The sequence below is a fragment of the Sebastes umbrosus genome, chromosome 6 (assembly GCF_015220745.1).
Source record: "Sebastes umbrosus isolate fSebUmb1 chromosome 6, fSebUmb1.pri, whole genome shotgun sequence".
NCBI lineage: Eukaryota > Metazoa > Chordata > Actinopteri > Perciformes > Sebastidae > Sebastes > Sebastes umbrosus.
The window spans coordinates 30,639,458-30,667,261 of record NC_051274.1 but is presented as its reverse complement, the minus strand read 5'-3'; the positions used below and the strand labels follow the sequence as shown (position 1 = coordinate 30,667,261).

The 27,804-nt window shown below is 38.6% G+C and overlaps 1 protein-coding gene and 1 long non-coding RNA gene across 3 annotated transcripts; one reads left to right on the top strand and one right to left on the bottom strand.

Annotated features, from left to right (window-relative positions):
- Nucleotides 1–311: 311 nt before the first annotated feature.
- On the bottom strand, nt 312–20,232 carry LOC119489519. The gene is made up of 3 exons (XR_005207194.1): nt 20,222–20,232; nt 5,129–5,131; nt 312–447 (listed from the first exon to the last, which is right to left on the bottom strand). It is a non-coding gene; the product is annotated as an uncharacterized LOC119489519 (long non-coding RNA).
- spsb1 (splA/ryanodine receptor domain and SOCS box containing 1) lies at nt 7,289–22,789 on the top strand. Of its 2 annotated transcripts, none has more exons than XM_037772043.1 (3): nt 7,289–7,468; nt 15,446–16,330; nt 20,557–22,789. In XM_037772043.1, the coding sequence occupies exons 2-3, from the start codon at nt 15,637–15,639 to the stop codon at nt 20,682–20,684; spliced, it is 822 nt and encodes a 273-aa protein (XP_037627971.1). In that variant the 5' UTR covers nt 7,289–7,468; nt 15,446–15,636; the 3' UTR covers nt 20,685–22,789. The 2 variants fall into 2 exon arrangements, with proteins under 2 accessions (XP_037627971.1, XP_037627970.1); XM_037772042.1 differs by having other exon boundaries at nt 15,442–16,330.
- The last annotated feature ends 5,015 nt before the right edge of the window (nt 22,790–27,804 follow it).

The following is a 27,804-nucleotide window of genomic DNA, read 5'->3' as shown; positions in this document are numbered from 1 at the left end:
CAGATTACCTGTCTCATTCACTACTGTCAGGACATAGCGACCGTTTTATACAAATATATTTTTTTAATCATATTTGTTCCATTTCTACCCACTGCAGCTTTAAAGGTGGATCTTCATTCACTATAAAAAATGTCCCTTAATATGAAATAATACTGTAAGGACAAAACAAAACCTCAGTTTGACCCTCTGGCGTTCGCTGAGGAAAAAGACCCCCCCTTAATCTGCAGATCACCCACGGAGGCTTGGGTCCACCTGGGACCCCTCCCCTGGAGGTGTGCTCTTCCACTGCTGATTGCCTCTCTGTGTTTTAGCAGCAATGCACCATTCAAGTCTGCAGGCAACTTGACAAATGAGCTGCGATCTGAGCGGAGGGGATGCTCGTATACTGCACCACACACATCCTGTCCCATCCACTTCCCCCCCTGTCCCGCAGTGGTGCACCTCTTTCTCTAAACCTTCTCAAAGTCACACACAGTACAGCTCACGCTAAACACATGCTCGCCGATGCACGTACATACGAAGACAAAAGAGAGAGTAAACACAAGCCTGTACACTTCTAGTGCTGCTTCTTTATAGAAACGTTGATCTGTATTACCGCATTATATCCTTTTAATACTTCAAATAATTAGTGTTTTATGTTTCAGTTTGGATTGTTTGGTCTATAAAATGTAATAAAATGGTGCAAAATGTGGATCAGTGTTTCCCAAAGCCAAGATGACGTCCTCAAATGTCTTGTTTTGTCCACAACTCAAAAATATTCAGTTTACTGTCATAGAGGAGGAAAGAAACCAGAAAATATTCACATTTAAGAAGCTGGAATTAGAGAATTTAGACTTATTTTTCTTACTAAAATGACTCAAACCGATTAATTGATTTTAAAAATAGTTGGCGATTAAATTAATAGTTGACAACCAATCGATTAATCAATTAATCGTTGCAGCTCTTGGCTCCTTTTATTCAGTAGACATTTGCTTAACTACTGTTCTTAGGTACAATTTTTAGGTTTGTACTGTAAGTATTTCCATTTTATGTTACTATAAACTTCTATTTCACCACATCTCCAAGGGAAATATTGTAGTGTTTTATCTATTCTAGGGCTGCAACGATTAATTTCATTGTCGGTTAATCTGTCGATTATTTTATTGATTAATCGATTAGTTGTTTGATCTATAAAATGTAAGAAAATGGTGCAAAATGTCGATCAGTGTTTCCCAAAGCCCAAGATGACGTCCTCAAATGTCTCGTTTTGTCCACAACTCAACGATATTCAGTTTACTGTCATAGAGGAGTAAAGAAACCAGAACATATTCACATTTAAGAAGCTGGAATCAGAGAATTTTTACTTTTTCTTCTTAAAAAAAACTATTAATTTATGTTGGTGATTAATTCAACAGTTGAAAATTAATCGATTAATCAATTAATTTGTTTAGCTCTGAACTATTTTGATAGCAAAAAAAGCCAAACATTGCTTGTCCCATCTTCTCAAATGTGAGGATTTGCTGCTTTTCTCTGTTTTTATATCGTTGTAAACTGAATATATTTTGGGTTTTTTCTGTCTGATATTTTAATTTGTCACCCTTGGCTCTGAGGAACTGTGACAGGTATTTTTTTTAATTATTATTTTATGACATTTTATAGACTGAATGATTAAACGATTAATTGAGAAAATAGGAGATTAATCGATAATGAAAATGATAGTTAGGTGCAGCAGCACTTGTACATTGAGTGTGTTAAAATCTGTCAAAAAACAAGTTTGTGTAAAGGTTAAAAAATGACTCAATCCGATTAATTTAAGTTGGTGATTAATTTATTAGTTGACAACTAATCGATTAATTATTTAATTGATTTAGCTCTAAACTATTTTGATAGCAAAAAAAAACAAAACATTGCTTGTCCCATCTTCTCCAATGTGAGGATTTGCTGCTTTTCTCTGTTTTTATGTTATTGTAAATTAAATATATTTTGTTTTTTTCTGACTGAAATTTTAAAATGTTTCAATTATTATTTTATGACATTTTATAGACTAAATGATTAAACGATTAATTGAGAAAACAGGGAGATTAATCGATAATGAAAATAATAGTTAGTTTCAGCACCACTTGTACATTTAATGTGTTAAAATCTGTCAAAAATACAAGTTTGTGTAAAGGTTAAAAATATTAATTACAAGAGGTCTGTATTCCCAGAGTGAATGATTCTCTAAACCTTGTGCACGACTATAATAACATTATTAGGCCTTTTATTGCAAACCATCCACTAAAATATGAGATGATGTCTCTCACCTACAGAGTGAATCTATTTAAGTGCTCAACCTCCACTGCAGTTTTATGCAAGCTGCATCGGTTGCAGATCTGTACTCATCTCAATGCAGATTTGTGAGTCAGCTACTGAGGACACGAAGTACCTGACGGCTGAACTAGTTCTGTGGCTTCATCAGTATGTTGCCTGCAACTGCAACCATCACTTGAGGACAGCATCCACCCACTGGCCCTCCTCACAAACTGCATCTCGGAGCAAGCGGGTGTCTGACGCAGCATGCGATCATTCACCTTGGCTGCGAGTGCTGCTCGGACTTGCCGTGGTGCAGCTGTCCACACATAACCCCCACCAACCCCCCTACCTCCCCTATAGAGGCAGTGCACTCTGCCAGCCGTGGAGTGGGACGTACTATCGATCCTGCTGAAATGATGGTTTTAAAAAGGGAAGTAGTAAGCATGTCTACGTTCCCCCTCCTCCACCGTGGTCGGGGCCCTGAGATATATCACCAAGCTCAGCACATTGCACCATCACTGCATGGGAAAATGGGATTTTCACTGGGAGACGAGCTGAGGGGAAGGTAATTCAAACCGCCGAGCTATGTTCCCCACCGAGGATGTAAAACGAGCCATATTACCTTCAGACGCCTCACACAGTGGACAAATAAGGTCATTTTAAATGTAATTCCAGTCCTTGTCACAGAGAAATCAGATGCCAAAATGGGGGAAAATCTGCACGAGTGCTGAAGTTAAAAAGGAAGTGAGGAGGAGGAGGATGTTCATTCAGTAGTGAAACCATTCATCTTTGCAGCTTTTAGCACTTGGATGCGCATGTATGCCGTCACGTGCCACTTCTATTGTGTGATTCTGCGAGGAATTATGTTATTCTGAAGTTGAGCTTTATGCAGACTGGTTTATAATGTGAGGCTCTAAACCTCCAGCAGAAGGTGTTTATTGCAGAGAAACCACTAGATGGCAACAGTCTCCTAATATTTCCCAACACTCAGGTGGATTTTGGTGCATGTGTTAAATGATGTAACTCACAGGAGGCTGCAGATTTATTAGAGGAAATTCTGAGCAGGCTTTTACAGTTTTTCTCGATCGCTTTGGCACATTTTTCGTAAAGGTCTTAACATTTTCTAAACTGTAAGTGTAATTGTCACAACTCTGCAAAAGGTATTAACTCACCCAAAACACTTCATTCATGCTTCAAAACCGAGTTATTGTGTCACTAAGTTGGCCACCTAAATGAGAATTTGTTTTGTCATCATGTGAGCCGTACTGGTCAAAATGTTTAGCCGTTTTTTGACCAATCAACCCTAGAAAATGTTTATAATATACAAATCTGTTTTGATCTACTTTTTCTTGACACTGACTGTACTGTACTATACCAGAGTATCAGTTTTATCTAGCTGAATGTGATTGTGTATTGCGATGAGATTTTTAGATTCCGGTTTCAACAGTAGGTCAAAGTTTACTGGGGAAAGTCGATACGGTAGTAGCTACACAGGAACAGGATATGTACATTTGTATGTGTACAGTACATTTATTTGGGTAGCAATGTGTTACATGTACCGTAAACAGAAAATTATCTTTTGATCTTTCATGGAAAGTCATATGCAGTGAACAGAAATCCCCCTAATATTCTAATATTACTCAGTGGACTAATGAGGTAAATTCATGTACTCCCTTGGAAAAAACAACCTATGCTATGAGAGGTAGCCTACCGTTTTTCCCATAAAATATGGGATCCATGGATTACTTACATAGAATCCACTTAACCTAATTTTTCTGATATTTATTTATACTACTAATTATTATTTTCTATGTGCAGATTTTTTATTTATTTATTTTTTACATTTAATTAATTAATTAATTAATGAATTAATGTATTTATTTATTTTTTTAAGGTTTCTATCTTACTCCCATGATTATTATTATATTATTGTAGTACTTATTACCTTTAATTTTAACCAATTAATTAAATTATTTAAAAAACATTTTTTTTTTTTCTGTAACTTTACCTGTCGGGGTGGTAGGAAGGCTGGACCTGTTTCTGTGTGGGAGTGGGAAGAGATGTGTATGTGTGTGTATATGTATATGTATGTACATATTAAATGTTAAATGTAAGATATAACGTTTTGTATTATGGCACTGGTGTTATGTTTGTTATGCTATGTTTTTTAAAAAAAAAAAAAGGAATAAAAAGAATTTTCCAACAAAACAACAACCCTGCAACAATGGAAAAAAAACCTGCAGTAGTTCAGTTCAAAAACAACAACAGCCTCCTCTTCATAGATGTTTATGGAATATACATGCATGTCTGGTAGATTTTGATAATTGAATGGATCACTTTGCATGTGACGGCTCAAACGATGAAAGAATGTTTAGAAGTTGTGAAGAGGACGACAGTTTCACTGAGAGCCAACTCATCAGTTTTGATCAATAAAATGTGTGCAAGTGGTTATTGTTCTGAGTCTTTTGCTCACATGTGCCAAAACACGTACAATTTGCTTGAATGAATGAGAAATTCTAATCTGTTATGAACAACAAACTAGTTGTTCAGAGGTTTGATTTTATTGTTTTGAAAAACAAAATAATTCTCATTCAAGAATTGAGCCAAAATGAATGAGAAAAACTGCAGCTGTTAGTGTCTGGTACACAAACTAAAACTAAATAGGATAATTTACTGGGGGTTACTATTATGGGAACAAAATGACTGTTACTGAAGATATTTGCTTGAAAGATTAGAAGTGACTGCATCAGTCGTCCGGCACATGAAGGTCGTGTGCAGGATGCATCATCCTTGTCAGTCAACATACTTGACATTCCCCCTGAGGTCAGTGTGTCAGTCAGCGGAGTATGATTCTGACTTACTGAGCAGCAGCAGCAGCGACTGACGTTTAGGATCTCCACTCGTCTTAACGTCATTTCTGAAAAGCGTGTCAGCGAGGGACTGAATGGCCCGAAGGTCAAGTTGAACAACAAAGTGGCCCAGTGTGTCAGTGTGTGAGCCATCACGGTTCACTGGTGCTGTCGATAATGTCATGCCCCAGCTGGAGTTGGTCATATGGGCTGTGTGTGTGTGTTTGTGTGTGTGTGTGTGTGTGTGTGTGTGTGTGTGTGTGTGTGTGACAGACTGGAGTGTGAATTATCAATTATGGCTCCTGTCACCATCACACATCACATGCACGCCCTTAAGGACAGACAATACTAGCATAATTCTTTCCAGTACTACATTTTAGGTGGACACAAGTACACAGAAAAACAAAAATATTCTATTATTTTTTTTATACCAAGCACACACGGTGAATGTAAACCTGCAGCAGACATTCCCAAAGCAGCTTTTTTTTATAGTTTCACTATAAATTAATGTAAAACTTCTTGTCAAAACTAACAAAGCTGTGAATGAACAGTGGTTGTGTGATGTCCTACCTGACTTGTTCAGCTCTTTGTAGTCTGCAGTTTAGGTTACACATTAAAAGGATTCTGTGCTGGTGATGCACTGGACTGAAGTTGGTTTTATATTGGGAAGAGGTTGTAGAGTGGATATTTTCCATCTTCAGTAAACATGTTTACTTTAAGTCATGGATGAATACAATTACTATATATTTCAATGCGCCAAGAACAATAAAAATATGGTTTTACCTTTATTTTCGGTTTTTATTTTATATATGTCAAGAATAGGTGTGTGAGGTTTTGTGCTTACCTATATCTTTGTCAAATAAGTGAATCAATCTCTCTAATGTATTTTTTAAATAATAAGTGATATTCCAATAGCTAATTGGATAATTTTCTGTAGATAGAACCACATATTTTGAAGTTAATAACTACTTTCCCTACGAGTTACAGCTGTGAAGCCAAGTTTATATGTGTATCCTTTTTTAACATAAATATAAACGTACAATGACGATTTTAAAAGTCAATAGTTTTGATACTTTCTGTGTCATCACAAGCACTTTTTACAGCCTGACTTGATTTTATAACAATTCAATTCAATTCAATTCAATTCAATTTATTTTTGTATAGCGTCAAATCACAACAGAAGTTATCTCAAGACGCTTTATATATAGAGCAGGTCTATGACCGTACACCATAGTTTAGAGACCCAACAGTATCCACCAACAACAATACTGTAATATTAATATCATTATTCATTCAATTTTTTTATATTATTATTATTATTATTATTATTATTATAACCACTTAGTTTTAGGTTTCAGGATAATAAAAGCACTTGAAGGTCCCATATTGTAAAAAGTGACATTTTCATGGCTTTTACATTATAAAGCGGGTTTAAGGTCTATATAAATACTGTGAAAGTATCAAAACGCTCAATCCACAGAGAAATACACACAGCCCGTATTCAGAAACTGATCTTTTGAAACTAGCCGTCAGGATTTCTGTCCATTTGTGATGTCACAAATATACAATATTTAGATGATTTCACAGTTTTAAACGTAAACATTCTAAATGGGTCCCAGTTTATTTCCTGGTTGCAGTGTATGTGAATGACATCAGCTGACAGGAAGTAAACATGGACCCAAGCTGTTGCCTAGCAATGAAATTCTGGTGCAATTCCATTGAAATGTACTAAAACGGAGCGTTTCAGACAGAGGGTAAATACAGGTATATTCCAGCAGATAGTATGAGGAAAATAAAGATTTTTTTTAACATTAAAGCATGTTAACATTTTCTAGCAGAAACCCAAAATACAAATATGAACCTGAAAATGAGCATGATGATACCTTTAAGAAAAAAATATATGTTGAAAAGTATTGAGAACAAATATTTTACAAAACTTATTTTATAATCGAGCATTCTCTAATTTTTCAGAATTAGGCAAAAGAAATTAAAGCTACATGTCAACTGTGTAATTTAAATGTTTATAGTTTCATGGACACATTAAAAACATAACATCCGCATAAACAGCACCACTACCAACATGAAGCTGACTTCGCTGCGGCTGCAGCCCGTCAGTGGGGAGGTCCTATAATCTAGCAGAGCAGCTGGGAGCATTTGATCACGTGATGCGAGAGATGTTAGAGAGCAGCCATCATCATTTCACACTAATTCATGTCCAGCCTGAAACAGTAAAAGGTGAGACGACAAGGAACCGGGAAACTAGGATGGAGTAACTTGGTGAAGAGTCCTCAGCTTGTCCCTGTCCCGGTCTCGTCCCGTCCTCTTCTGTTGTTTCCCAACTCAACCAGGTCTGTTCACTGTGTCTGTTTTCACCTCATATGGAGGCTGCTTTGCGCTTCTTTCGGTTTCTGTGTTTCTCTTTTCATCACATTTACATACTCGATATCGAAAACGACACCCGCGAAGTGTTGTTGTCCAGTTTAGAAGAAACTAACGACTTGTTATGTCTCCATTAGCAGAACCATTAACATGTTGCTGGTTATGCTAACACGGCTTGAGCTGCTTGTTGTGTAACAAACGTTTGGAACGCGGTCTGTCGAGCTTCAGGTGAACACAAGCAACGTTCCAAACCAACGTTCCAAACCGACGGCTAGTAACGTTTCATTCACGCGCTGGACGTTCCACGAGCCGGGAGCACACGGGCTCAATGGCCCACGAGACCTTATTGAAGATTGGGCTGCTTGTACTGGCTAGCATGACAAGCTATGATGGGTTAACTTGTCCAGTAGGCCTACATACATACATACACACACTCAGAGGGCAGTTTATGAGGTTTACTTACCTTAAACTAACGAACTCTAACACAACAGACAATACATTTCACTTTCATATAGTTACTATAAGTTCCTGTTTTGCTGAAACTGTTTTAGAGAGGTGTTGATTCAACTTTATGGTCATTCTGGAGGCTGTAGTACTGCCTGGAATTTGGTATATTCTCATTGATATATTATATTTTGTACACCCAATTCATATCAGTGAGGATAGACCAAATATTAGCCAGAAATGACCTGTTCATAACTGAACAAAAAGTGTCAACCAAGCCCCTGTCATGCCTCAAATATAGTTTTAAAGTGGAACACCACTACGTAAAATAAGAATTACAATATGTTATTTACATGGTCTAGGAAAGTTTGGTCAATATTGGTGAACATGAGTTACTCTCTCTCAAAGCCAGAAACCAGAGAAGGAAGTCTCAAACTTGTGATGTCATAGGGTATAAAGTCTGGAGCTGCTTCATAGATAATGAATGGGAGACTGATTTTGTTAACTCACTTTCTTTTTCGTACCCAAATGAGCTTAATTCTACTGTAGTGTTCTCAATTGCGAAACAGAAAGTGTACCCATATATTCAGAACATTCCCCTGGGTGCTCTGTGTCATCTAGAACATCTTTACCAATTCATTGTCTATGGAGCAGCTCCAGAATTTATACCGGATGACATCACTGGTTTGAGTTTTAGCTCTCTAGTTTTTGGATTTGGGAGAGAGTTGTTCATGTTTACTAATATTTTTTTTGACTGTCATTAGATAATAGGAATAACATGTATGAAATTTGAAAGTGGGCGTAGTTCCCCTTTAATTCCCGCATAGGTCACCCTCCAAAATGACCTGTTCATAACTGAACAAAAAGTCTCAACTTTCATGTCTCAAACATAGTTTTAAAAGGGAACATCACCTAAAGTAAGAATTCCAATATGTTATTTCCATGGTCTAGGAAAATTCAATCAATATTAGTGAAGATGAGCAACTCTTTTTCAAAGCCCAAAACCAGAGAAATAAGTCTCACACTTGTGATGTCATAGGGTATAAAGTCTGGAGCTGCTCTATAGAAATGAATGGGAAACTGATTTTGTGGACTCACAGAATGTATTTATTTTTTATACACAAATGAGCTTTATTCTGTTGTAGTTGTGAAACAGAAAATGTTCCCATATAACCAGAACATCCCCCTGTGTGCTCTTGGTGTTATTTAGAACATCTTTACCCATTCATTTTCTATAGCGCAGCTTCACATTTTATGCCCAATGACATCACACGTTTAGCTCTCTGGTTTTTAGATTTGGGAGAGAGTTGTTCATATTTACCAAAACATTTTTAGACTGTCTCTAGATAATAGGAATAACATATTAATTTTGAAAATGGGCGTAGTTCCCCTTTTAATTTGGTCATAGGTCACAGAAAAGACTGTATTATATTCGGTAACAGTTTTCTACGTAACACTTTCAAGCTTTGACTCCGTACAATGGCTGACTCTGTCTTTGGTAAACCTTGAGCTTTATGCACTCAGCAGGTCAACAAACAAGCTAGGGCTTAAGTTCAGGTGGGCCCGGTCTAAATTGGGCCTCACAATAGAGACAAGTGTTTCCTTGGCTCAGCAAATCCAGCGAGCCCTTCCTCCTGCATTTTAATAAGCTCCAACCCAACTCAGGGGCCCATGAACCCCAACCAGGCCAGGATCCCAGCCCAAATATATCCCTCCACAAGCCACCTTTTATACTGCTGATGGCTATGTTTGTTTTGAAGTCCAAGGTGAATGTGGGAAGACCTTCTTTTTTTCTTCTATTGTTCTGTTAGTTTTTAATTACTTGCGTTGTATGGTGGCGCTGTGCCACGGGGAGAGAGGAACGGTATAAACTCCTGGCTCAAAGAGTGTGCAAATTAACATGTTTCACTCTCCCTGAATGTTGGACAGGCATTGAAAAAGAGATTGTTTACATTCAGATGCTGGCCACCCGCTGCTTGCTTTTTCTTCCCTCCTGTTTTCCGATCACTGAAGAGACATGACCCATTTAAATGGTTGTTTACTTGCATTAGAAGAAGAGCCAAAGCACTTCTCAATGAACTCTTGTCTACAATTCAATTAGAGTGGCCTTCCCAGCAGCACAGTTTTCCACATTACACAATGCTCTGTTCAGCCTCGCTGCGACACAGGCAGAGGTACGAAGACCAAAGAGCAGCAGTTCACTATAAAAGAAAGGCCTGACTGTTGACCTGAAGTAGTCCCGTTGGCATTCAGACGGGTTTAAAGTTTCAAAAGACATGTAAAAAATGAGCTATAAGAGAGTTGGATTCAGGTTCCACAGAAACCGCCCCCCCATCACAGCTCTGGTCTATTGTAATGGAGACGGTGTAAAGTAAAGCACAGCAGGTATTCATCAGGCTTTTATTGTCAAAGTCTCTGCGTTCCTGAAGCCTCAAAAGAGCTGTGGTGTCTCCCTCAAACACGACAGAAGGTTTTTTTTGTTTTTTTTTAAGCCAGACGTTTTATTACTGCGTTTCCTGTTGCCCTCTGACTAGACAACCATATAATAAGAAATGGCTGCAGTTTTTCCCCTCTTTTTTTTTTTCTCCTATTTTTGGAGATTGTGGGAATAGTAGCTGAGTAACGTGTCAGCCCGTAGAGGGATCTACTTTTGTGCTGCTTAGCGCTGCTTTTCATGTTCACTATACACCAACAATATGAGATGATACCATAGGATCCAATCACCTGTTGATTTATTATATCCTCTAGGGCTGTGTTTTGGCAAGAAACTGGCGATATGATACGTATCATGATACAAGTGTTACGATTCAATATGTTGTGATTAGGGCTGTCAAAGATGAAAAGAATGGAAATTAGTTTTAACGCCACCAATGTCTTTAAAGGGTCCATATTATAAAAAGTGACATGTCTTTTATATCATAAAATAGGTTTAAGTGCTGTATAAATACTGTGAAAGTATCAAAACGCTCATTCCACAGAGAAACACCCACAGCCCGTATTCTGAAACTGAGCTTTTGAAACAAGCTGTCAGGATTTCTGTCCATTTGTGATGTCACAAATCTACAATATTTAGACCATTTCTCAGCTTTAAACGTAAACATTCCAATTTTTTTTCCAGTTTATCTCCGGTTGCAGTGTATGTGAACGACATCAGCTGACAGGAAGTAAACATGGACCCAAGCTGTTGCCTAGCAACGCTATACCGTTGAAATGCCTCTCAGGACATCAGACCTACAAACCACCATAAAACATGCCAGTGATACATTTTCACATTAATCTAAATGATCCGTAAATCCAGCAGCTGTACAAACTATAGATCCATCAATTAGTAAACAATGTCTGACAGAAGAGTAACGCGCTACCTTTATCCTAATATCCTCATCATCAGCTTAGTTTCGAGAGCAATAATTTCCATTTAGAGCCGTGCATGTGTAACTGGTAAACACCCATGTTATTATGAGCCCCTTTAGCTAAGTGACTCATTTAGGATTAGAGCGCACAAACAACATGAAAGAAAAAACATTAAAACCTGATTTGATTAGTTGTCCTCAATTTTACGCATTACTTCTTGGTCAGTCAATCCTAGAATCTGTGATAACATCATGTCGCTAATTGGCCCATTATTAACAGCAAACAACAGAAAGTGATTAACATCCTGACAGAGAGGACAACTTTGACTTTTTAACTGCCCAAAATCATGTAATTTTTCTGATTTGAGAGACAAACGCATGAAAAACGGATATTAGGGGTGTTAGAAAATATCGATACACATAAGTATTGTGCTTTAATGTTTTGTGATTCTCAAAAACCCTATTATTGATTTTTAATTAACAGTTTACATGCAAATATTTGTGGATCTCACTGTTCCGACTGCGTACAGATTTAACTCTTTTAGATTTTATGCATATGACAGTGTGTTCTTCATGCAGTTTTTCTAAAATTAGATTTAAAAATAGGGCTGTCAATTGATTAAAATATTTAATTGCGATTAATCAGTAATTTATCTGTTCAAAATTTACCTTAAAAGGGAGATTTGTCACATTTTTAATACGCTTATCGACATGGGAGTGGGCAAATATGCTTGTTTTATGCAAATGAATGTATATATTTATTATTGGATATCAATTAATAACACAAAACAATGACAATTATTGTCCAGAAACCCTCACAGGTACTGCATTTAGTATAAAAAATGTGCTCAAATCATAACATGGCAAACTGCAGCCCAACAGGCAACAACAGCTGTCAGTATGCTGACTTGACATGTTTCCTCGCCAACATTTAGAGTAACTTTGGAGCATTATTGATCCTCCTTCCCGACAAGCTAGTATGACATGGTTGGTACCAATGGATTCATTAGGTTTTCTAGTTTCATATGATACCAGTATCATCACTCTAGTTTTAAAATTGAGCCCGCTACAATCCAAAAATCGCAAGTGCGTTAATGCGTTAAAGAAATTAGTGGCATTAAAACGTATTTGCGTTAACTATGACATATAGACTATTTATTTATTTATTGAATTACCAGAAAACATGCTATATAGTGATATATATATTGTTATAAAGATATGATATGACCTATAATGGGATAGAAGATTTTGGTCATATTGTCCAGCCCCTCGCGTTTATGCAAAAATGTTTCCATAATAATCAATGACATAATCGTGTCCTACAACCCCAGTTATCCATGTGTTTACATGTTGAACTGTAGCCTTTCAATCAGATAATGTAATTAAATAGGCCAGTCTGTTCTCTGTAGTCTGATCCATTATACATAATCTGTTCAATCAATAGCAAATACGTTTCTGACTGCTTAGTGGCAGAAACTTGTTGTTCTTGTTTATAGTGAGCCGGCAGGGAGGGAAAACAAGGCCATACAGTCTGCTTCAGTCTTTAGATTATCTTCAGATGGCTGTGAGAAAATCCATCACACCGATGATAGCACATCTTTGCCGCGGTCAGCAGACACATGTTTACGTCCTGTTGCGTAGTGATGCCCGTGTAAATCTGTATTTGGGTTTACATCTCATACTGTATTCAAGAGGTCATGGGACAATGCCTTCTTTATGTTTCATACTCTAAACATCACATGAGAACAAAGACCACTTTTTATGACACTTAACAGCCCTGCAGCTAACATCCGTTGTTGTCCGCTGAGAAACAAATAAATCTAGTTAAACCAGTGAATTGCATTAAATGTAAAAATGTACTGTAACATTTCCAATAAATGCAGTATGCATGTAATTGCATCAGATGTACCATTTTCTCTCCATCGGATAGCACGATAAGGTTGGACTTACACTGGCTCTTGTGTTTAGTTGGCTGCTGTTTTGTAGGATCTGAGGCCCTGTTCAGACCCGGTATTAACATGTGTCCTGAGTGATCGGATCACAAGTGGACAGCTTTAAGTACGTCTGTTTAACAGGCTTCTCCACATGCGTCTTGAGTGGCCACTTAGTTAGTTAGTAATGTAACCTGTTAGCAGCCGGTGGGCAGCACTGTCCTGCTTGGTTAAATAACGGAGCTACTAATGTTAACGGAGGTGCCATTCAGTTATTATTATGAGGCGTTCAAAGTCTTCTCAGGAAAAAGGACTATTGGGCGAAGGTAAATTGCAACATTATCATGATGTGTTCAAATCTAATCTCGTAAATTTAAGTTTTTGGCGAGAAACTTGAATAAATCCAGTTGTTTAAAGGAGATGTTTTCACATCAATATAAAATAGATATTAGAGAGGAAATTGTGAGCTGTTTAACTTCATAACAACTTCCCAAGATTTTTTTTTAATCAAAGCAAATATTTAAATAACCATAATCATTTGAATTGTGTTTTTATGCAAATAACCACTATAGATGACAATAACAAAGTACAGTACTTTGTACACTACCCTCCATCCACGGTGTAATTCGAACACTGTAATTACCATGTATATAATGTTTTTTGTGTAAAATATAGCAAACATTGAATGACATCAGATCTAAAATGTTATTCCTTCATTTAGTGCAGAGATTTCAAAAGTGGCAGATAACATTTCTGAGTGGCAGACAAAAAAAAAATACTGACCTGCCATAGTGGCAGGAAGTGAAAAAAGTTAATTACGGACCTTGATTGTGACGTAATATGACATGAATGTCCGTATTAATGTCCTACATATTCGTGAATTCTGGTACATTGTATTAACATCAAATTAAAAGGTTATTGTACCGGCGGTCCCCGTGGACCTCCGAGCCGCCGTCACCGCCGGCACCGCCGGCACCGCCGGCACCGCCGGCACCGCCACCTTTGCCAGACAACAGCGGGTACAGAGCTTCAGAGAGCCGGGGATGAGAGCGAGCGGGTGGGCGTCAAATCTGTGTAAAGCAGCGGAACAAAAACACAGACAGTGTGATAATAATGCACTTTGCCTTGTCTGATAGTCTGTAGATTATGTCGCCTATAGATAAGATATATTTTAATAAAATACAGTTGTACCTACAGAATACAGTCGAGCACAGAGGCCATTACCTGACGCGAAGCAGAAAAGCGCTGGCGTCTTCCTGTCTATTCAGATGAGGAGCGCAGGAACCCCAGCGGGACGTCAGTGGGGCTGCACTTTTATGGCCAAAATGATAATCACGATTATTTAGATCAATATTGAGATCATGATTATTATTTTATTTTAGCAACAGCATATTTTTATTGCACTTTCACATTAAAATAAACACAGCACTGTTTTCACTTCCATGATGTGCTACATCCCTGTTAATGTACCAATTAGTGCTGCACAATGTTGAGGAAAAAACGGACATTTAAATATTTTTTCTGCTATATATATATATCGCAATATGAAAAACATACAGGAATATTCACCCTATTCCTTTTTGTTAGCTACATTTTAAAGTTAAATGCATCAATCTGGTGCACTTTGAGAGCAAAATTAGCAAAGATAAGATCTAGATAAACAATTTTATGCTCTTAATTTAATCATAAACACATTGGTTGTAGAGATAATATCTATCCCCAAAAATGAAGCCATAACATCTCGATGGCTGGCTGGTGGCTGGCTGTTAGTTTAGGAAGCTCTTGATTTGATATGCTGTAGCTTTCTATGAGCAGAACGCACATTTTAAATGTCGACATCGCAGATCATGTTCACTTAATTGTGGGAAACCCAAATTGTGATCGCGATTAATATTCGATTATTTGTTTAGCCCTGGATGTCCATTGAGTAGGCGGTCCTTAATGTGGCCCAGGCCACCTCTGAATGTGGTGAGTGATCAGATCTCAATGCGTGTTGAGTGCGTTCACACCTGTACTCAGAGCTGTCCACTTGTGATCCAATCACTGAGGATGTTGATACCAGGTCTGATAATACTAAGGCCTCTTATGTCTGGCTTGCAGCTGTTTTGTAAGATCTGATGCTTACATTTCCTGGTTCAAACAGAAATGCTGCTAATAGGATTATCTAATAATTAACTTGTTTGTCTTATCTGCTTTCATCTCCTCTAATCTCTCCAGGAAGGCTTCAAACAGCACCTGGTGTGACCTTTGCTGTCTGCAGCTTGTGACACGGGGGAGCAACAAACCTGCTTCTTGGGGTCGCAGGAGCACAGTGGAGGAGCGGCTCTGAGGCTGATTACTCCCCCCATTAGTCTTTGAGGAGGGGGGAGGAGGAGGAGGAGGAAGAGGGGAGCTGCTATAACCATCCAGAGCATGGGGCAAAAAGTCCCAGGTGGCATTAAAACCATTGATATGCGGGATCCGGCGTTCAGCCCCCTGAAGCTGGAGCTTCAGGCCCTGAGTCACACCAAGCCGTCTCGACTGGACCTGCTGCTGGACATGCCGCCCGCCGGCGTGGACGTCCAGGTCCAACACTCGTGGAACAACGACGACCGCTCTCTCAACATCTTCGTCAAGGACGACAACAAGCTGGTGTTTCACAGGCACCCCGTGGCGCAGAGCACGGACGCCATCCGGGGCCACGTCGGCTACACGCGGGGACTGCACGTGTGGGAGATCAGCTGGGCCATGCGTCAGAGGGGCACGCACGCCGTGGTCGGAGTGGCCACGACCGACGCCGCGCTGCACTCGGTGGGCTACACGGCATTGGTAGGGAGCAACGCCGAGTCCTGGGGCTGGGACCTGTGCAGGAGTAAACTCTACCACGACGGCAAGAATCACCCAGGAAAAACCTACCCGGCCTTTCTGGAGCCAGACGACACCTTCATCATACCCGACTCCCTTTTAGTAGTGTTGGACATGGACGAGGGGACGCTGGGTTACATAGTGGACGGACATTATCTAGGGGTGGCGTTCAGAGGACTTAAGGGCAGGAAGCTGTACCCGGTGGTGAGCGCCGTGTGGGGACACTGTGAAATAAGAATCCGGTACATAAATGGACTTGATCGTAAGTACAAACTTTGTTTTAAATTACTCTTTTCTCTCATGAGCATACTTGTCAACCCTCCTGATTTTCCCGACAGAGTCCCGCTTTTCATCGCTCTCTCCCAGTTTCCTCCCGGTGTCACAATTCTCCCGATTTATGACCAATGTTCACATCTTTTTTTTTTTCCTTTTCATTATCTCAACTTATTTCTGGCTCTGTACAGCGTGTATAAGCTCTACTGGTTCCACCTGGACAACAATACAGCTACACCTAATGTTGTTTACTGGCAGAAGAGAGCTGCTCGCGACCATGGATGCATAAAGAGAATTGGAATACAGCGTCGGAGGCTCCCGTTCATTCCTATGAGAGTTGCTCAGTGACTGCCGAAAGATAAAGTACCCGGATCATCCGGCGATCTTCGGCATCCATCGGGCCCATAGAGCAGGCGCAGTAGCGTTTCCTTTAACTCCGTCTCCCAGCCCTCGCTCCAGCCTCGGTCTGGGTCTCATTCACATGAGCTGAGGAACAGAAATAACTCTGAATTCTGTTATTAGTGCATTTTACAACTTTTAGGACCTACATATTTTGAATAAGGGCTATTCTAGTGTTCATACTGGGAAGTTGATTCACCTTAAAAAAAAAAAATGATCTGCTGAGTTACAGAAGTCTCTTTCCCAATGTAAAGGCTGGCCCACACTAAAAGATGTTTCAGATCTTAACAGATGTGTAAAATGTGAGAGATCACACATATAACGACTTTTGTTCCTATAGATTTGGCCAAAACAGCACAACACACACCAACAGATTCATTCATGAGTTAGTTTTTACTTTGTACTGAAAATTCAAGAAAGGAAGGAAGGAAGGATGGATGAAGTCATGGAGAAACGTTAAATAAACACTTGTGTTTTGCCACAAATCAACAAGTTGGTCCTCCATTTCTGAGCTCCATCTTACAACTACTTTATGCTTCACGTTTTGCATTAGCTCATGCATTAGCTGCAGACGCTATGATGGCGGTGGTTGTCCTTACGCTTGGTTCCCAATTGGCTATCGTTCTTTCCCATGTGACGGCGTCATCGGCTGTCCTCGGGGTTCCCCACACACACGCAACAGTTTTGGATAAATTAATAAAAATAAAACAAAGATTTTAAATTTGGGAAGGTCCTCATTCATTTTGGGACGGTTCCGGGAGGATGATGAAGAAAGTTAGTTTAGAGCCCTAAATGGAGAGCACTACAAGAGAAAGAAATACTAATGAATATTAGTTCACGCCAGAGGGACGTATTATTCTGTATTCATTCCTGAGAATTAAAAGTATTCAAGATTAAAAATGCTGTTGCAGTGTACTTAGTTTTTTGCCTTTTTTCATTCTGTAAAAGTTACAAAACTGGAGGAGACCAAGCCCTTAGGAAGAGCGCGCCCGTCACGTGATGCCATTGGGCCCAAAATGACTTTTTCCTATAGACTTACATTGGGAAAGAGACGTCTGTAACTCAGTGGATATTTCTTTTTTAGGTAAATCAACTTCCCAGTACGAACACTCTAATAGTCCTTATTTAAATCATTAGGTCCTAAAAGTTGAAAAATTCACTATTAGACGAATCCAGTATTATTCCCCTTCCTCCGTTCATGTGAATGAGACCCAGACCGAGACGACAGCGTGACGTTGGGACCCCGTGACCGAGTCATGTGACCGAGCGGACGCTACTGCGCATGTTCCATGGGCCCAATTGATGCGGAAGATCACCGGAAGATCCGGGTACTTCTCCAGTCGGATGTCGAGCCATTTTGGCTTCATGCGCCACTGAGCAACTTTCATAGGAATGAACGGGGCGCCGCCTCCAACGCTGTATCCAGTTCTCCTAATTCAAGATTCCTTTATTTGTCATTTTTATGCTCCACATAAAAAGGAAATTGTGTTTCTTACATCCACCACTCAGAAATTCAGTGCAAAACAATTGGGGAAAACTATAAAGTAATTAACTAATAATTAAGAGCACTAATAAATAAGCTAAAAGTGCGCTAAAAATAAAATAGAATAAATAGTTAATTTAAAAATTAAAAGAATTATTAAAGGAACAGTCTCTTTAGTGCAGGTCACATACTCTGATTGCTGTGGGAAAGAAGCTGTTTAGCAGCCGAGTAGTCCTTGATTTCATACTTCTGTACTACATCCATGGGGGAGACCCCTCGCTTTTAATTTCTAAATCCTCCCTGTTTTTTGAGGTTTCAAGACTGTCAACAGTGTTTGTGCCATCCGTGATGGTTTTTCTTGTGTTCAGCTCTTACTCAACCAGAGGCAGCCTTTATTAATGCAATAAACAAAGTTGTGACAGTCGAGGGTTTGACATATTAGTGAAGAGCTGACTCACATCAGTATGGCTGCCTCTCCCTCCGGCTGTTATGTAAAGCACTTGTATACCTGTGATAACACGACACTGTTTGTTTTCTTACCTGGCAGTCCAGATTACATATAAATTAATATTTAACATAACCACGAATCACCTTTTCGCATCTGAGAATGATGTGTCCTGATCTTAGTGGAGAAAAGGTACGTCTCTGTAACCTCTCCTAGCTTTATTAACCCCCATTAACTCATCAACTGTACTTTGCCTTTGTTTTTAACCTCGTCTGTGGCGCCTCAGTTATAAATGTTTATGGCTCTAAAAACATCCAGTCATCCTTAATGTTTTATGTATAAAAACAAGCGGCTTGTTTTTCTCCCCAGACAACTTTAATATGATTTTAATTGGATTAATGCCAATTATTGCATGCTGAAAGGGTCATGAGCTTTAAATGAGGGAAAATAGGTGCTCATCAAAAACATGCTGTACTACCCATATGTCCCCAGTGATGTGTGCTCATTACATTTTTATGTTCAGCTCAGATCCCTTGACCTAGTTTAGGCCTGTAGAAAAACAAGCTCTACAGACGCAGTGATATGCGTTAAAAAGCTTGTTTCAGTTTGATATGACGTTCCCCTCACTGCTGGATGTCGAGAGGGGAAATCCCTGATCTTATATGTTGTTGTTTTTAAGGCAGTTTGTCTCATTAAATGTAGTTAATCCTGTGGCTCGTTGGGTCCAGTAGGCAGTGTTGGCACTGAATATGGCTGCAGGTCAAATTTAATATATTTTCTTGCTCAGTTTTTACATCTAAAATAAGCCGAACCTACTAAATATAAATAAGGCTGGATAGTGAACATCAATAGTTTTGTAGAAAATTATCAAGTACCAAAATTTTACACTGAATTTCTTTTTGTTTATTCTTTGATTGGATATTTCCTAATTTAAATCACACATTTCATAAATTTTATACAGAATTTTTTGGCTTATTTTATTAAATTAAAGTTTTTTTTTTGTAGAAAAATGTTTATATTCCTCTTCTTTTCCCAAAAATGTATAAATATTGAAACTCGGATATCGTATTCGGCAACTGCAATGCATAATTTTCAAGATACCCAAATCTAAATTTCCATCACATTACATATATTTCTGACAAACAGTCAAAAAAACTAAATATTTTCCTTGACAAATGATTCAAATGATCTGCACATTGACAAAATTCTCATAAATTAGATTTTTTTATTTTGACAAATTATAGCCGCTACTAGAGAGAAAACTACCTGAAGTGTTACTGTACTATGTAATTTATGTAAACTACAGCACAGACATTTGCTGAATTTAATTTTTTAGTTTTTAGGATGTTAGTACACACACACAGAGCATGAAGGAGAGATCCACTGCAGCACCCAGATGTGTGAATGTACCACCTCTGGGTCCCTTGACCTCTGACCTCAAGATATGTGAATGTAAATGGGTTCTCTGGGTACCCACGAGTCTCCCCTTTACAGACATGCCCACTTTATAATAATCACATGCAGTTTGGGGCAAGTCATAGTCAAGTCAGCACACTGACACACTGACAGCTGTTGTTGCCTGTTGGGCTGCAGTTTACCATGTTATGATTTGAGCATATGTTTTATGCTAAATGCAGAACCTGTGAGGGTTTCTGGACGATATCTCTCATTGTTTTGTGTTGGTAATTGATTTCAAATAATAAATATATACATACATTTGCATAAAGCAGCATATTTTCCCATGTTGATAAGAGTATTAAATATTTGACAATCTCCTTTTTAAGGTACATTTTGAACAGAAAAAATGTGCGATTAATTGTGATTGAATATTTTAATCAATTGACAGCCCTAATTATTATTAAACCTGCTCTTCCTGTCTCCCCCCCAGCTGAACCCCTCTCTCTGATGGACCTGTGTAGGCGTTCGGTGAGGGTGGCGTTAGGAAGAGACCGTCTGGGTGAAATCCATAGACTGCCCCTGCCAGCTTCTCTCAAGAACTACCTGCTCTACCAATGACGGCGCCGACGCTCTCGACACCCTCAGCACACTCTTGTCTCTCTCTCTTTCTCTCTCCCTCTCCCTCTCTCATGTTTCTCTGGGATCCTTCTGGGGTTGAACCCGTTTGACAACATTGTTCGAGCCTCCAGGACTGACTCAGCCTTCAACAAGTATGCTTCTGTGTCGGTGGCTGGACGCCTTCTGAGCTTCTTATCCTGTTTTTAAGACTCTTTGCAATTGTATTCTCTAACTTTATGAAATCAGGAATCACTGAGCACTATGCACACGCTGATCCGGACGATGCCCTGACGGTCACCGTGTTGGCGCACCTCCTTCCGTCATACTTGCCAACCCTTGCCAGGATTTTCCCCGGGCGACTCAAGCCCTCTCCCGGTTTCCTCCCGGTGTCACACTTCTCCCGTTTTTCTCAACCTGTTTCTGGCGCTGTACAGCGTTTATAAGCCGTGCTGTTTCCACTCGGATGACAATACAGCTACACCAAATTCCCAGAGGAAGAAAGCTGCTGGTGACCACGTGACGCTCACCGCACAAAACAGCATGCAGCGCCCAAAGTTGGGCTTTGCTCGACGCATTGAAAAGCCGTCATGGCGCGCTGCAAACAATTAGACATAACGGGTTTCAGAGCACAGTGGTGCCGTTGTTGTGTTGTGTCTGAAACGACCTTCAGTGAGTGAGAAATAAATACTAAAGCAGCGGCAACAAAATGAATGAATGAATAAAAACTATTAGTTCACGCCAGAGGGCTGAATTATTCCGTTTTCTTTCCTGAGAATTAAAAGTAAAATTAAAAGTAGGCCTATTTAACATAAGAATGCTGTCGCAGTGTACTTAACATTTAGTTATTTTCATCCTATAAAAGCCACCAGAAAGCAGGAAACAAATTCTCTGCAACTCCATTTTTTCAGGGGGAGAACCCTATTTCTGAGGTCTCAAGGTTGGCAAGTATGCCTCCATTTTGTAGGTTAATGTGGTCGGTATCTCTGCTGTGACTTTATGATTATGAATTTCTATCTCGTAGCCTTTTTAAATTGATGTTATTGGTTGTTGTGCTGAAACTAAAATTGTGTGATGGAAACTGGTGCAGAAAAGCAACGCCAGCATCCGACCACAAGGTGGCAGCACACACACACGCCAACCTGTCCATCCTCTCAAACGGAGAAGATGAAATCCTTGTTGCTTTTAGAAATCATGTATTTTTTTAAATAGATAGTTAATAAAATTGCGGTTCACACAACACAGACAGGAGATGCTGACCACTCCAGAGTGAGTCTAGCAGTAGTGCATTGTGGGTGGATGCACTGTGAGGCAGCTGAAGAGCAGCTCCGACCGTTCGCTGCACTGCATCAGGTTTCTCTGCGTTATGGAAGCGCGCCCTCCTTCGCTCACCGTCACGGCATCCGACGGGAACACCATCAGCAGAAATATTAACGGAAGGATAATGTCACTGTGATTATTTGTAGCATGCATCTGCAGGAAATCTCTCTCAATACAATCACAACGTCTTTTTAAAAAAACATCTTTTCTGTCACTCCTGCTTTTTGTAGTGCGGTAGTTTTCAACCACATGCTGTCGGGACCCAAGAGTGCTGTTTCCTTTTTTTAAATTCAACCAGTCTTTCCATCAGCTGATCTCACTGGTTTGCACACATTCAGCAACAGAATGGAAACTAACCAATGAAACATCCACTGAAGTGGTTCTTTATAATGAAAACCTGCTACTCTTGGGTCTCACTGGCAGATAGCTGAGAACCATTGATGTAATGTCTGTGTGTTTTATCACATGTAAAAAGGGGGTTTCGGGGAACAATAGGTGAACGGCGTTTGTGCCTGAATCCGCTTCAAACTTCAGATTTAAGGCACCAAAAAGACAATCCACAAAGTGCTGCACAACATGTAATAAAAACGAGATCAGATTGCCAACATATTGTCATCTGCCATATCATCGACCTGTTGACTAGTATTTTTAAAATGTGCAGACGTGGTCCTCGGACACACGCTGTGCCACACCTTACTTTCCTCGCTTGCAGCTTCCATTTTATTTGTATTCCTTGTTGTAGGTTTGTTTGTAAGTATCTATTAAAGTTTATTTCAAAGTATATATATTGTTGTTTTTGTGCTTTGTGCAGGAATCTGCTGTGAAAATGTCAACAAGCTACAGGGGACAGACAAAATATTAACTGCTGTATTACGGAAATATTAAATGCTGCAAATGATGGAGAGATCAAGAGATACTGTAGGAGAATAAACAACATTTAAGGCAGTTTCTAACTTGTAGGGAAATTACTAGGGCTGTCAAAGTTAAGCTGAAATATTCAAAACAATTGTGCATTTTGCGATAAAAGCAACAAATTTTGCACATATGTAGGTTTATATGTTATGAAAAGATTTATATATCGGCTCTGCAAATTTGGCTCCTTTTTGGTGGCTATTTTGAAAAATTATCACCAAAAAGGCATTAAATATTCCAAAATGTTGCGGAAAACTGATTTTATGACTCTTGATGATTTCCAAGGTTTCCAAGCTGATTAGATCAGATGTCAGAAGATCACAGACATGTTTTTTTATTACCTCTTTTTTTTTTAAGGGTGCACGAAAACCAAATAAAAGGAGCGTGGTCACTTCAGGGTCAGACTTCACCCCCTAGCCTTCGTGATAGAATTACACCAAATACACATTTAGAACGGTAAGATCTTCCATCTGTGTATTTCTCTTTTCATTAGCAGTAAAAATTGACAGATATCGCTGGATAAAATTCAGGATTGCCGGTAACCACGAGTCTCCCCTTTTACAGACATGCCCACTTTATGATAATCACATGCATGTTTGGGACAAGTCATAGTCAAGTTAGCATACTGACACACTGACAGCTGTTGATGCCTGTTGGACTTGAGTTCAGGGTTCAGGTGACTTTATTTGTACCCGTAGGTAGATTTGTTTTGCAGCAAAAATAGAGGATGGCATCCGTATTGACAATAAATTGAGCAGAAGAGCACAAATAAAGGACAGACACACTAAAAACATGACAAAGAGCACTCAAAGGCTTACTGGGATCAGGACCCAGCAAAAAGAAGGCCACAAGAGGGTTTGCCATGTTATGATTTGAGCATATTTTTTATGCTAAATGCATTACCTGTGAGGGTTTCTGGACAATATCTGTCATTGTTTTGTGTTGTTAAATAATAAATATATACATACATTTGCATAAAGCAGCATATTTGCCCACTCCCATGTTAATAAGAGGATTAAATACTTGACAAATCTCCCTTTAAGGTACATTTTGAACAGATAAAGAATGTGTGATTAATCTTCTGGGAAATGCCCTCTCCTCTAAAACATGTTTCCTTCCTGCTTGCTGCTGCAAAAAATGTGATTTGTCAAGTATTTAATACTCTTATCAACATGGGAGTGGGCAAATATGCTGCTTTATGCAAATGTATGTATATATTTATTATTGGACTCTATTCGACTCTCAGATGTCAAATGTCAGAGGCTCCTTGGAGCACACAACTGGAGCATTGTGATGGTAATTTAAAAACAGATACTAGTGGTCGGAAGGAGTGTTGATCTTTTCATGTGGCTAGGCTAGCAGTTTCCCCCCGCTTCCAGTCTTTGTGTTAAGCTATGCTAAACACATCCTGGATCTATCTCTGTGCTGGACACACAGAGCTGAAACTCACCTCCCTCTCTTTGTCTGACTCTGGGAAAGACGGAGAACAAAATGATTATTCTATAAATGTTGGACTGTTTCCATCATGCATCTATTTTTATTTATTTTGTCTTGTGCATGAAGGAAGGAAATACTGTGGAATAAATGTTCCCAACAACCAGCTACAGGTGATAAATATATTATATAGATTTTAAATAATTAAACTCCTCAAAACCTGAATGTTTGCATAATGAGACAGAAATGTAAAAAATAAATGTATAAAGAAAAGAATACAGAAATAAATAAGTTTGGGGAGATAAATAAGGGGTGAAATGCAAAGGGAAAATCATCCTGAAATAAATAAATGCATAAATACATAAAAAAGTACATACATTTAAAAATAAATACAAAATGAATAAATAAAAATAAATGCAAAAATAATAAATAAAAATAAATGCAAAAATAATAAATAAATGCAAAAATAAATGTATTTATTTATTTATTTTTGCATTTATTTTTTAATTTAATTAATTAATAAATTAATTAATAAATTAAAATAAATACATAAAGGGAAATTCAACGAAGAGTAAAATAAAGGAATTATACAAAGATAAATAAAGAAGCAAATTAATACAGAAATATCAATTTATGTCACATCTTATCAATTAATTAATGGCTACATTTATTTTTTAATATTATTTTTGCTACATTTAATGGCGTATTTATTTAAGTATCGAGTCATTTATTTATTCATTCATTTATTTATAGTAAAGTATCTAGCTTGCATGGATATTATTGTACATTGGGTTACACTAAATTGCAAGGAAAGAAAAAAACATTTTAAACTTAAATAATGCCACATTAAGAGTTAGTATTAGATATGAGAGAGACTAATTTTGTACCAAATAATGGATGAATTTCACTTCGGTGAATTTTGTTGCTAATTTTAAAACATATATCAAGATTTAGGTGAATATTAAACAAGCAGGTTTACACCGAAATACTATTAAAGGTAAGGCAAACAAGTTATATGCTTTTTAAATAAAACATATTTAAATATACTTGAGGAAAGCACTGAGGGAAACCAGTATTGAAGGAGGGAGGGAGTGGTGGGAGCGGTGGGAGCGGTGAGAGGGGCGCTGCTGGGGGGGTTGAGTCTCTGTTACTGCTGCACCACTCAGCCTCCAGCTACTGTGACAGTTTCACTGATACAGAAAGTGAGACACTTTAATCCTGTAATGGTTTAGTTTTTATGCGAGGCACCGGATTAGGTTCAGCTAAATTTATTTGCACACGCACACACACGCACACACACACACACACACACACACACACACACACACACACACACGCACACACACGCACACACACGCACACATACACACACACCCAGCAGCCCCAATGGGATCTAAATTGCAGCTGCAATTTAACAAGGCCAGTAGTTCAAAAACAACACTTTAAAGAGAGATTAAAGTCATTTTCACATCTTTTGGGAATGCTCTAATCTTTCTTCTTACTGGGTAGACGTTGTCACTGCGATCAGATCAATAATTAGCTCAGAGCTTGATTTTAACTTCAGTGTTATATATTTGGGAACCGTGCCAACTGGGCTAGAGAAGCAAGACAGATATTTTGTTACAAATACTTTGAGTTGCATTCAACATCCTACATGTTAGACTTTTATATGTGCACTCTTCCCACTTTGTATTGCAACTGCTGGTCCGGATAAATAAAGTTTTATCTTATCTTTCCTAAATTCCTTCGGGATCAATAAAGTATCTATCTATCTATCTATCTATCTATCTATCTATCTATCTATCTATCTATATTGTCTTATCTTGAGAAGTATTATCATACTTAAAGTATCAGAATGAAAGTACTTGTTGCCCTTGTGACTGTCATTTATTATCATAAATGACACTGTTATATTATTATTAATGATGCATCAATGTGTACGCAGGATTTCAGAGTTGTAGCAGGCCGAGTTAGCGGGTCGTGAGATGATTAATGGAGCAGGAAAGAAGAAAATCAAAGTCCTGCTACACACATTTGTATTCATTTGTTTTAGACTTTGAACTGCTTGTTTTGTGAAATACTGGATACTTTTAACTCTTCGGGCCTCAAACAATTATTTAAATGAAACAATCTGAGACGTTTAGAGGGGAAATGACTCTTTGATCGGACTGTTAACATCTGAATTGTGACAAAGAACTCCAACCAGACACAGCTTTGTTTTTAATAAGGTGTCATGATTCAAAAGGTTAGAAAACACTGGTTTAGTCTTTAACAATATACATTATATTTTATCATATCACCCATATGTTTTTATGTGAAAATTAGGGTGGTCAAAGTTAACGCGATAATAACTTGCTCTCAATTTTGGCGAAGAAAAACTGTCATGGACATTTTCAAAGGGGTCCCTTGACCTCTGACCTCAAGATATGTGAATGTAAATGGGTTCTCTGGGTACCCGCGAGTCTCCCCTTTACAGACATGCCCACTTTATGATAATCACATGCAGTTTGGGGGCAAGTCATAGTCAAGTCAGCACACTGACACACTGACAGCTGTTGTTTCCTGTTGGGCTGCAGTTTGCCCACTCCCATGTTGATAAGAGTATTACATTTTGACAAATCTCCCTTTAAGGTACATTTTGAACAGATAAAGAAAATGTGTGATTAATTTGTGATAAACTATTTTAATCGATTGACAGCCCTAGTAAAAATCTTAATCTAAAAAGTAACCAGTAACCAGAGCTGTCAAATAAATGTAGTGGAGTAAAATGTGCAATATTTCCCTCTAAAATATCTGAAATCTTGAGTTAAATGCATTTGTCAGTTGATAGTTCATTTACAGAAGCTTCCACGTTGGCAAGACTAACACACCCAATCATGCAATTTCATGCAATACGTGAAATGCACTTTTATTGCTCAACACTGGCACCTTTGTTTTTCAGATTAATTACGTGATTAATGCACCCTGTTAACACACATGATGACAAACATGATTGGAAATAAATAGGCCAAAGAGCAGGTGCAGCTGGTTAGACGAGAATGTTTTGACACCATGACACACATGTAATTGTGCAGACAAACAGACAAACACACGTTATCTTTGTCATTGATTTAAAAGCCTAGATACCGTCAGTGTTGAGAGCATACCATATTTTATCACACGCCGCTCATTGGTGGACGCCACATACCATAACATCACGTGTCCGTTATGACACAGCTAACAGGAACGGAGTCATATTTCGTCTTCAGTTAAAATCAAGGTCTTTGTTGTTCTGTGATCTGCTTTTTAGCTCCCTGTGTCTGTTTCTTATCAGAGAACGGCCTGATTAAAGGTACACAAATAGTTTGATGGAAAGTCTGCAGAAGAGAAGTGGTTTGAGATCAGATCAAATCGTACCACGTAACCTTCGCAGGGTATTTCATCAGAATCAAAAACATGTTGGCACCTCCACACACAC

Bases quoted from the DNA above. Each gene is read 5' to 3' on its own strand.
- spsb1 (XM_037772043.1), top strand. From the start codon at position 15,637: ATGGGGCAAAAAGTCCCAGGTGGCATTAAAACCATTGATATGCGGGAT. The intron at 16,331-20,556 runs GTAAGTACAAAC...TCTCCCCCCCAG, and splicing joins GTACATAAATGGACTTGATC to CTGAACCCCTCTCTCTGATG.